General features: G+C 39.1%; 1 protein-coding gene across 1 annotated transcript; it reads left to right on the forward strand.

Moving 5' to 3' along the window:
* Window positions 1-1,508: 1,508 nt before the first annotated feature.
* ckap2l (cytoskeleton associated protein 2-like) lies at window positions 1,509-10,997 on the forward strand. Its single transcript, XM_072665295.1, has 9 exons — window positions 1,509-1,670; window positions 2,742-2,808; window positions 2,896-2,959; window positions 3,062-4,092; window positions 4,235-4,433; window positions 4,903-5,058; window positions 9,210-9,267; window positions 9,515-9,674; window positions 10,313-10,997. The coding sequence occupies exons 1-9, from the start codon at window positions 1,625-1,627 to the stop codon at window positions 10,599-10,601; spliced, it is 2,070 nt and encodes a 689-aa protein (XP_072521396.1). The 5' UTR covers window positions 1,509-1,624; the 3' UTR covers window positions 10,602-10,997.
* The last annotated feature ends 858 nt before the right edge of the window (window positions 10,998-11,855 follow it).

An 11,855-nucleotide genomic window follows, 5' to 3' on the forward strand; every position in this document is an offset into this window, starting at 1 on the left:
TTTTTTCTCCCATCTTTGTTTTTGTTTGCCTGCTTGTCTTGTTTTTTTCTGGAGTTTTTGGTCAGAAAAAAAATCTAATTATATTATTTATTAAATCAGTTTTTTAGACCACCGAACCCGTTCTTGGACTTCATGTAGATTTTACACAAATTGCTGTATCCGTGGTTCGCTTGCCACTGTTAGGCCCTTAAACCAGGCCCTTAACCGCCTTTAATCAGCTCCAGGGACCCTGCACTCTGTATAATGACAACAATAAAGGTTTTTAATTAATTAAATCTGTTTTGGGGGGCAGCTGTGGCCTAATGGATTGGGACGTGGGCTTGGAACTGGAAGGTGGCTGTTTCGATCTCTAGTACAGGTACGGAATAGGGGCAGGGACAGCAAAGTAAGTTCATGGCCAAGGCACCCCTGTGCAAGGCGGCGGCCAGTAGGTGAGCTGTCCCCCCAAGGGTCGGCCTTCAGTACCTTTTAGTTATGGAAAAGAAATTATGTGTTTTGTGTCTCTGTTACTTTCATAGTGCTTTTTATTTAATTAATTACACTTAAAAACGGACAGTTATGCTTTTTCATGAAAAAAGTATAATGTAGTGGCCCTTTTAAGGTAAACAGCTAGAACATCAGGAACATTTCAGGATAAGGTTACATTGTTTGTTTGTACCTTCTGAAACAAAACTACCCCTTTTTTGGACAGTGTGTTATACATTTTAATGTAAACAATACTGAATAAATTGCTCTTATTATTTTATGCAAGTTTTACATGCATGGGAAAAATTTTAATTAGCAAAATACGTGGGTAATTAGAAACAAGAGAACATAAAGTACACGAGAAGCCCTGCTAACAGAAAAGCAGCATGTAGTGTTTTGAAGGCTGGTATACTGGTCAACCAGCACCAGACCAGCGCAAACCAGCCTTGACCAGTCTGGAGTTGCATGCAGTCTACAGTAATAACACGAATGGTTCAAAAAGCAATAAATAATATTGTGGCTGTGTGATGTCACAAAACGTAGTCCAATAAAAGTATTGTATTCATGAATAAAATTACATAACTAATAAAATAATTTAAAAATAAAGGCGTTTGTCAATTGTTGTGACCTCCCCTGTAAATGCTTATCAAAATAAAAGTTCATTGTTTTGGCAGGTGCGAGCGAAGCAAGATGTAAATAATTGTAATTTAGAGTGTTAGAAATCTTATAAAGATGAAAAATAATAATAACAAATTATGCAGAACTAAGAAGTCTAAATTTTAAATAGCGAGCTGGCTAGCTATCTCTTCTAGACACTAAAATAGCGCTAAAAGAGATTCCGCCCGTTTTAAGTTGTAGTACTGCAGAAATTGTTGCTCATTAAATTAGCTAAATATTATAAATATTATATAATATTTAAACTACCCTTTTCTACAAGTAAAATGGCCATTATTGTTTTTTTTATTCAGGAACTTTTATCACCCGGAAACGGCTGTTATTTTCAAATCTTTGAACGGACCAATGAGAGTGAAGGGGGCGCCAAACCCGCAGCATTCAAGCGACTGTGTGCGACTGTTTTGGGGAGTGTTTCGCCCCTTTTACGCACACTTTGCTTGTTTAAACAATACAAGGTCAAAATATAGTGTATTTCTGGACAATAATGGGGACCTTAACGGATGAAGACGCGGTCAAACTGTCGCGAACAGGTAGATCAACGATTCTGACTGTTGTTCAGCTTCAGGAGCGTGGCGACGTTACGTTAGCTAGTAGCTAACTGTTAGCTAGCTTTAGAGCCTTGTAAACATTGTGATACAGAGAGGACACGTCCAGCCTGTTTTGAAGATTGACCTGCAGTTTGGGCTACGTTTTAATAATGTCCTAATGTCCTGTTTCTGTGCTGGGTATTTGCGTTACGTCTGAGTAACGTTAGCCAGCACTAATATCAGACCAGAAGACTTGAAGACAGGGCAGGCTCGCCTGCACTGCCTCAAAACATTAACAACGTGGCCAAAGCTTAAAGCATCTATCCATCTACTTAACTTGTCCATCTGCTGTGGTTAAAATACATGACTAGATCATTAGTTTGTCTTTGCACATGAGTGTAATATCCCACTCGTTTAAGTGGACCTGCAAGGATGCTAGATGATTGACAGGTTGATAGATTTAACATTGGCATTGCTCTCCAAACATATATATATATATATATATGGGTGAATATGGTAAATGTATGAGAAATGTCATTATACATACAAAAACATTTTAAAAAATGATAATATATAGTGCAGAATATATCTTATGTTCTATTTTATGATGCAGAATAAATATGTACAGTCTTTTTTTAGTGTAAAGTATATTTTGTATTATTAAATAATAGTGGATAAATAAATCCACCCTAAGCAGCATATGGGCTGCAGTATGTATTGGTATACTGTAGAGTAATAGTTGATGGAAAGAAGCGTGTCCTGTATCAGCTGGTTCTGGCATGGATGCTGGTGGTCATACACTGTGCAGCTGGATGGGTTGAGTCCCTGATAGTGCTGCATGCTCTGAACACTCATCGCTGGTGGTGAATGTCTCAGGTGACGGGGAGAGGTGTATTACTCTTGTGTAATACACCAATTTTGAATGCAAAACGAACTTGCAGTTGCCCAATGTCACCACTCCTTTTCACATCTGTTCTTCTTGAATTTGCTTGAGGTGTTGTTTGCCGTTACACAGCGTACTTTATGTGGCTAAGAGGGAGAGCGATACTTCATAATCAAATGATCTGTTTACAGAGTTACGCAAGCAGAAACTTGCAGAGTACCTGGCAGCAAAAGGCAAATTAAAACCACCAAATCCGAGGTAGGTTCACGTTTGAATTTCAGAACATGTCTGAAACGGTGTCAGACCAGTATTTGGATGTTTCTCATTTTTTTCCCCTTCCTCAAGGCCTTATCTCAAGGACAGTGCACATCTGAAAAAGACCCAAGAGGTTATGCAGCAGTTTCAGTCTGTAAGTTTTCAGACCACAGTCCCAAAAGCTCCTTTTCTCCCTTTTGGTTCATAGACAGGTAGGTTCTTCAGCTAACATTTGTGACATTTCTGTTTTTCTCAGTCAGGCAAAGGAAAGGAGAACAGTGCTCGGAATGCTACGGATGTGAAAAAAGATGTGAAGATGGGAGATGCACTGACCGAGAAGCATACAAACATTACCACCTCAAAAAGGGAGTTGAGAAGCTTATTCAAAGCTCCCTCTGGCAGCAACCCAGTGCTCAAACCCACTATGTCTCAAACAGCAACACAACACTATAGAACACATTCAGAATTAACAAGCATGGTTAGAAATGTCTCTATTAAAGAGCAGAAGATAAAACCAGCTCTCCAAACAGGTGTCAGAGCTTCCAAACAATTTAAGCATTTAAAGACAGGCCAGCAACCTATGTGTGGGCAAGCTGAAACATCTTCCAGGGCTTCTTCTTTCAGAGGGGAAATGGGCATTGCCAAAACAGGCATGCCAAAGGTTGTCACAGGAAAAGAATTTGGTTCCAGCAAAATGATTTCAGGATCAAGGATTACATTTCCAGTATCGAGACTCCTGCAAGACAAGGGGCCGGTCAGGACTGAGTCCAAAGCTGTGACTAATACACACATTAATCTTGCAGATAAAGCATGCCGTGATGACACTCGGGTAAAGAGAAATCAGACCAGAAATTCACAGACAGAAAAGGTCAGATCACAGTCAAATCCAAAGGAACCACTTTCTCAATCAAATAAGCCTGCAAATAAGTCTAGTCTCCCTGCCTCGCAAAGAAACGCTCCTACCGCAACTGCAACTAGGCCAAGATCAGCTCTTTATTCAGCAGTTTCCAAAACTGCAAATGTTTCCACAAGAGCAAGTGCAACCACAACAGGCAATAAAAAAGCACTACCACAACGACAGTGTACCACAGTTAAACTGCCCCCTAAATCCACTGCTCAAGTCTCAGTACCACAGAGTCTTCCACACCACTCCAAGAGCTCCAGCCAGGCCAAGGGATCAGTGCAGCTTAAGACCCCCAAATCAACATTTAACCCTGGGACTCAGGGTGTTAGGACCGTCCCTCTTGATGGAACGAAAAAGCAAAATGCTGCTCAGGAGGAGAGAATGTGAGTCTAGTGTTTTTGTCATTTATCTAAAAAAAACCTGAGCAATTGCTGTAGTGTAATGCTGAAATGTGGCTTTCCATCTTTTGTCAAACATTGTGGTGCATATACTAATAATCTCAATATCTTGATTCACCTTGAACAGGCGTAAACTCCAGGAATGGCGAGAATCTAGAGGTATAACCTACAAGCGTCCTCCAATGCCTGTTAAGCCAGTGAGGAGAAAGACTACAGCTGCTTATCCTCAGAGCTACTGGGCTACCATGGAAAAGGAGGATGAGGTCCATGGCTTTGTCTGTGTTGTAGACCAGTCACTGAATGACTGTATCAAACTTCTAGAGCAGGTAACATTACACCCCTGCTGGGATTTCTTAAAGGAATTTCACCATCAGCTCTGAGTGGTATTATTCATTAGTGGGAGTATTTAGGAACCACATCAACTCAGCCACCAAGTGTCAGACCACGTAAAGTTACAGAGCAGGATTAGGGCAGAGTGCTGAGCTCAGAGCTTAATGCAGAAAAGTCTCCAATGCTCTGCTGAACCAATAACTGCAAAATTCCAGACCTGCTGTTTAGAGCTGCAAAGGAGGAAAAACTCATTTTTAACGCCTATTGGTTTAAAATGGGATGTCCCTGTAGGTGTCCCAATGCCTTTTTTTTTTTTTTTCTTCATATAGTGTATTTAGCAGTGCCTGAGGTCTGTCCAACACAAGTCAACTGATCTGTTTCTAAATGCTGTTTATATAAGCTGTCATTAACAGTCCTCATTTAAAGTTTCTCTCCTTTTCCTCTTTGTGTTGATGTGCTAAACAGGGTTGCCCTGTAGACCAGATTAGAGATGTATTGTCTCGAGTGCCAATGGCGCAGAAGTTCTCCAAATACTGGATCTGTCAAGTCAGGCTGATGGAGAGAGAGGGAAACCTTAACGTTCTACCTACATTTGAGGAAGCCATTCGGGTAGTCAGAGAGGTACATTATTTCTTTATGTTCTCTTTGTTTCACTTGCGTTCCCTCTCACACACATTCGGTCTTTAACTGTCTGTTGTTGGTATCCGTTTACCATTTTTCAAGGTTTCACTAGATCCTAAAAAAAATTCTTAGAATACATCAAACTGTATTATAGTGTACAAGAGGCCAATCCTAAGCCAAGCATCTTTAAACAGATAAGTGTCTTCTATATTTAGCCCAGTCTTATTCCAGTACCATGTTTACGTTATAGACTGATGTCGTAGAGGTACCATAAAACAGATTTTATCCACAACCTCTGGCTGCAAGGCATGTTCTCTGAAGTTAATCCACTGGTCTGCCGAGGTCTGCATTGTAAAACTGTATTAAAATCTAAAGTCCAAGCTTATAACATCAGCAATGCCAGTAACTTTTATCAAAAGTTAACTCAAGATGCATGTCACTTCATGCATCTTGAGTATCAGGATTATCTTGAGAATATCTGGATAAGGCCAAGCTACATACAAATACAAGATGCATTAAAAAACAGAGACTAATGCAATCACTCAGACCACTTCAGGAGGAGGTCTGAGGCGCATTTAAGCTGGAGTTTAAAAGGTTGTGCTGTTCTGCACTGTCTCAGATTTTATATATATATATATATTGTCGCGATCACAGCTCTAAGTCCATGATCAGCATGCTCGTGGATGAGGAAAAGATCACACAGAGAGCTGTCCGTCTTAAGTAGAAAAGTTTATTGCAGTATTCTGCAGAATACGGAGACCACACAGCACATGGAAAATGCCCATAGTAGTCTGATGTTCGTACAAAAGTTGTTCCCTTTTATAGTTCTCTATAGGGAGTCTCTTTTGTTCAGATAAAACATGTTTTTCTGCACATCTCCCAAGCTGGTATAGTTACACCCCAACTGTGTGTGTGTGTGTGTTCAGTTTTCACCTTTATAAAACACCATTAATGCAGGCAGTACTTTGTGTGCATAGCTGTCTGGAAAGGCTTTGAATTTAATTCCAAACGCTGCAGACCAAATGCTCCTTAAACAGATTATGGCATCAAGCCCAGAACTGCTGGGAAATAAGATCCTCCTTCTCCCTTTTTTAGAATAGGCCGGGATATTTTGTTCTGACCTTTCCAAACCAGTGCACTCTTGTGTCACATTTCCGAAGCTCGTATTCTCTCAGCTTACAGGATACACTCTGTCTCAATGTTTGTGGACACCCCTACTGATAAATGCATTCACCTACTTTAAATTGCACTCGTTGCTGACACAGATGTGCAGATGCACGTGTGGACACAAACACAGCTTGTTTAGTCCCTGTAGAGAAGTATTTGCCAATAGAATAAGGCTCTCCGACGCTGGTAAACAAACCTACTTGCCTAATGCCAGGCGTGGGGTATAAAGCCCCCCAGCATTGACCTGTGGAGCAGTGGAACTGTGTTCTCTGGAATGAGGCTGCTTTATCAAGTACTTTCGGGAACACAAATTAAATCAAATCCTCACATCAATGCTCCAAAGTTCAGTAGAAAGCCAAAAGCAGGATATATATATATATATATTTTTTTTTTTTTTTTTTTTTCCTTGATTTCGTAAGAAATAGTGAGCGAGCAGGTGTTTGGAAGTAAACCCTGTCGTTCCAGCTTCTTTTCTAATTATTTGAATAGCAGTGTATTTAAGATCAAGAAATGGCTGTGCCACTGTTGCCATAGATACCAATGGTAACAGTGCTTAACAGATCGAGCAAAGTTTAGAGCCACTAAGAGGGAGATACATGTGCCAACTGGGTGAATGTCCAGTGCCAGTTGGTACATTTTGTTTTAGTTTATTTAAAACATTAAAATGTTTTTAATGAAGTTATGGTGATGGATAGTAAAGACTGTACTACTGTTTTGGACAGTTCCTTTGTAAAAACTGCCTGTTGCCGCACTTTATTATAATCCTGTGATATATTGCTCATTCATTGTTTCTTCCGAAAGCAAGGGTATTAAAGAGTTTATTCTGCTTTTCTTGGAGTAGTTGTCTCTATTGTCCTGGGAAGAAGGTTTTCTATTAGCTGTTGGAGCAGCATTGCTGTAAAGATTTCATCCCCAACTCCCTAACTCTTTCCCCTCTCACAGTAATTTCAGAAAACACTGTTCCACTGCTCCACAGGGCTTTATATTTCTCGAACCCATGCCTGGTATTAGGCATTAGGCATGGTGCCAATAGGTTCCTGTTAATCAGAAATTCCTATTTTCTTGGCAATACTTCCTTACAGGGACTAGATTAGATGTGTGTGTACTTTTGCACGTCAACAATAGTAGCCTAATGCATGTATTACATGGGGTGTCCACAAACATTTGGACATAGTCTTTTTCTTCTCCTTTTTTTTTTCTTTTTTTTTAAACCTCTAAGAGATGAGATTACGCACTGATATTGAGAATTTGCATTGCAAATTCCTCAGGAAGGAGTTCATGTTGGGACATTAATATTGTTATGCTGGATCATCTTAGGGCCTTGCATAATCCACTTTATCAGAAGTGGAAGAAAAGATATAAAATAAAATCGTTAACTTAAATTGTTTACTTTTTTCAAGCTGAGATAAATCACAGCTCTGTTTTGCATAGCATTCGTCTATGCTAGTATTTTAAAATGTACTGCGACTCGTGATGTCTTATTGGCTGCATTACATGGGTCAGAACTTAGCTGGGAAAAGTGAACTGGTGTCTTATCCGCAGTCATTTATTTTACAAAGACAAGAAAGCTCCTTTCATTCAGTGTAATATAAGTCAGGTAATCAGAACTCCACACGTTTACACTAAATGAACTCTTGTAATTATGTGATTAACAGAATACAACACAGTAAACGTCCAAATGTTTGTGGACACTGCATTCATACACTAATGAATGCATTCAGCTATTTTAACTAGCATCCATTGCTGACGCAGATGTACAAATGCTAGTCCCTGTAGAGAAGTACTGCCAATAGAACAGAACTCTCTGGAACAGATAAACATGAACATATTGGCTCCGTGCCTATTACCAGATGTGGGCTAGAAGGGTATTAAGGCCCCCCAGCATTGAGCTGTGGAGCAGTGGAACTGTATTCACTGGAATGATGGATGGTGCTCCATATGCTTCTGAGAGGAGGCGGGTTGGTGATCATCCAACATCCTCACTTACGTTCTTGTGCTTGAATGCAATCAAATCCTCACAGCAGTGCTTCAAAATCTAGTAGAAAGCCTTTTTTCCTGGACAGTAGAGACAGTTACTCCAACAAAAGCAGAATAAACTCTTGTTGTAATGCCTTGATTTCAGAAAAAATAATGAATGAACAGGTGCCCCATTACTCTGGACGATATAGTTAGACGCTTAATAGGGTGTGATTTAGTACAGGGTGTGTTACAGTGTGATTTAGTACAGTTTGTTCAGGGAGATACTATAATACAGTCTTCAGCAAAGGCGGGCCAGTTTGCAGTCTTATCTGAGTGCATGCATGTGCTCTTAACTATTGTAGTTCTGTTCAGTATTTATCTGATAATCTGAAGTATCTAAAGATTATCTGAATCTGACCTCCTAATGTTTTGAGATGAGGTAAACTATAAAATACCATAGACTCTTGAGTTTGTTTTTGAATATACTGCAGAAGAACAACATAAACTACTTCCACAGTGCAATGTAGCATTTGGACGTTATATTTAAAGCAGGTTATGGCTGCTTGGCAGATGTTTCAAGTTTATGGGGACAGATTATATAGTGCTGTATTGATTTGTTTTAAATGATCTTTATACTGTTTCCACTCCTCATTTCTACACGTGTTGTGCTTCTCTCTGACCTCCTGGTTTCCATTTTAAAATAGATAATAGACATTACATGTGTTTATGGCCGATTGGACTCAGAGAGCAGGGTGACCAAAGGCAGATATATGAAGCTGATATCACAGTGTTTAATTTCTTTGCAAATTATATAATACAGTTTGATTAATAATAATAAATTATATACAAAATTCCTAAACTTTAATTTAGAAGTTATTCTAAGTGCAGACAATAATATTTTTGTTAAAAATATTATTATAAAAGTTGAGTGACCAATCATTCGTGAACTTAAATATATATATTGCATATAGATAAAATGTTTTAATAGTATAATAAATATATAATAACACCATTCCCTTTGATAGCCTGTGGACGAACTACGTGCTGTGGTATTCGAGATCCTGAAAAAGAAAGAAGCAAAAGGTAAACAAATGACAAATTACTACTGTTTTTTTCTGGGGGGGGGGTTGTTTGTTTGTTTGTTTGTTTTTGTGGGGGGGGCGTATTGGCTTGTGTAAGTGATGCTGTGTCCCCAAGCATGTTTAGAAGTTCTAACTTTCTTGAAGTTTCTTAAGTGTTTTTAGTGTTAACTGCAGATAATCCTAGTATGTTGCATTGCTGTGGCCCTAAACACAATGTAACGATCATTTCACAAATGTCTTATTTTTAGGTTCTGCCTCCCCTTGTATAGAGGAAGGAAAGGAAGTGGACAGTGAAGGAGAGGGCAAGCGCCAATGTGATATGCATACCCCAAAACCTGTGGGCGCACTGATACGAGGGGCCAGGGGGAACTCGTCTGTAATAAAATACAAGATCACAACTACTCCAGGGTATGTTATTCTCTTCTAGTGTATTAGTCACTTGCTCCAGCACAAGAAAAAAGGTTCTTTCAGTGATTCCATAGAAGAACCACTTTCAGTTCCAATAAGAACCATGTTTGTAATAGAGATGTGTAAATGTTATAATGTACCTTTTAAAGATTTAAAGAACCTTTTATTAGATGCGATAAAGGGTTTTTAGCATCTTTTTTAATTCTCCTTTTTATAAACATTTTTCTTTTTATGGAACCAAAAGTAGTTCTTTTGTCTGGTTTTTGTTTTTGTCTGTTTTTCTCCTCCTTCTTCAAAAGTCTGAATGCTTGTCAATATTTATTTTGTGTTGTATGGCATAAGAAGAATCAGAAAAGGTGTGATCATGCCAACAATAGACTTTGTTTAATAATCCATTCATAAATTGTTAGTGATGTTAATGATCTACAGACTATGGCTGTAAAGCTGATCAGCACATTTGATAGTCCTTGAAATGAGGGCAGTAAATGCTTACTCATTTACAGTTAGAGATTTCACAGGTTCCCACACCTGGTAGTTGTATGCTAGTCATTTCCGGTAGCTTGAGTAAAAAAAAAACCAAAGAATTGCGTTGTGTATAGTCTGTAGACTTTTATAGTCTTCTTGTGGTTTGTGTCCAGTGGGAAAAGGAGTCATCAGAGGGAGAAATCAGGCCGAGTTAATGGCCAGGAACTTCGCTTCTTTACTCCTGTACGCCGCTCACTGCGAATCGAGAAAACTGCTCCTCGTTACCCAGCGGCCCTACAGGAGCACGACCCCTGCGTGACTTCTCTCCCAGACCTTCTGACCGATGGTGAATGCGATGTGGGCAGCAAATGTGCAACAGAAAATAAAGACTCCCCGCTCTATGTGTATCGTGAGAATGAAGCCCTTAAAGATCATGTGGCAATTGAGCTGGTGTATGAGTAGACGTAATTGATTACTACATAAATGTCTTCTGGCTTTTTCTTGGAACATTCTGTCTGCACAGGGATATCTGCAGTCAGTGCCTTCTAAAAATGATTCATACTTTCAAATAATTCACTTTCATCCAACTGAGTATGTGAATTGTGATGCCTTACTGCTTATCCACTTGTTTAGGTTTCATGTTGCTTTAGGCAATAGTGGAACATGGAAGCAGTAAGGGGCGTCAGAAATGATTTATTTATGTAAATCTTGGCTTTCTGTAGAAAGCCTTGAGTTGACTTTCCCTCTTGTAGATGATCCAAAAAAAACAAGTTGTTGCCATTGTTTGTACATATTATCCTAGATTTACTTCACGTAGTGAAGGAAGGAAGGAATGAAGGAGAGTGCACATTTTTAAAGGAAATAAATAACCATTTTATGGTAATTGCAGTGTTTACAATTTTTTGTGATGTTCTGATCTGCTGTTTGAGTGCATGACTATTTTAATAGTCCATAATATGATGTCCCAATCAGATCCACTGCAATGGAATGGGGCTAATCCAGGCATATTTTAATGGATCGGGTATCTGCTTTATTTATATATAATTTTATTTGCACATGAAGTCAGACTCACGATATAGGAGTACAGACTCCTAGTTATCAGTTTACATGACAAAGCAGGAAAACAAACAATTTCTAAACATGTACATGAATATAATTAGCATTTATAAATATATATATATAATATTTCATCTGATTTCAATTTCTCCCCAACGTGGACTGCCAATTACCCAACACGTACATCCTCTCCAAAAAGCGCACCATCTTGTGTCCCTGCGGCACTATTAATAAACATAGTCCAGCCTGCAGCAGCAGTGCGGACCTTGAATAAATAAAAGAGTTGAGGTTCTGCAGTGTGGAGCTATTTTACTGTGGAAAACAGACCATATTATCTAAACCTTTATAAAACTCCCGGAAACGCTCTGTTTTACCAGCGGGAGAGCTGGAGAACTGCTCACCTTTCTCTGTTTTTAAACCAGCACTGAAGAACCCATTCAGAACCAAGTGGCTGTAGAAAACCCCAGCCACAGCACATTCACCCCCTATAAACCAGATATTACACACCAGTAGACCAACAACTAATTACACTGTAGTGCTGTAAAGGAGCTGGAAGATGAAGGGGAGTCATACTGGATTATAAGATATTAAACCCTATAAAACTGTCATTTTAAGAAAAATCTTGATAAACTAAGCTTCCAAACGTACTCTGATGGGGCT

This window comes from Salminus brasiliensis, chromosome 20 (genome assembly GCF_030463535.1).
Source record: "Salminus brasiliensis chromosome 20, fSalBra1.hap2, whole genome shotgun sequence".
NCBI classification, from domain to species: Eukaryota; Metazoa; Chordata; class Actinopteri; order Characiformes; family Bryconidae; genus Salminus; species Salminus brasiliensis.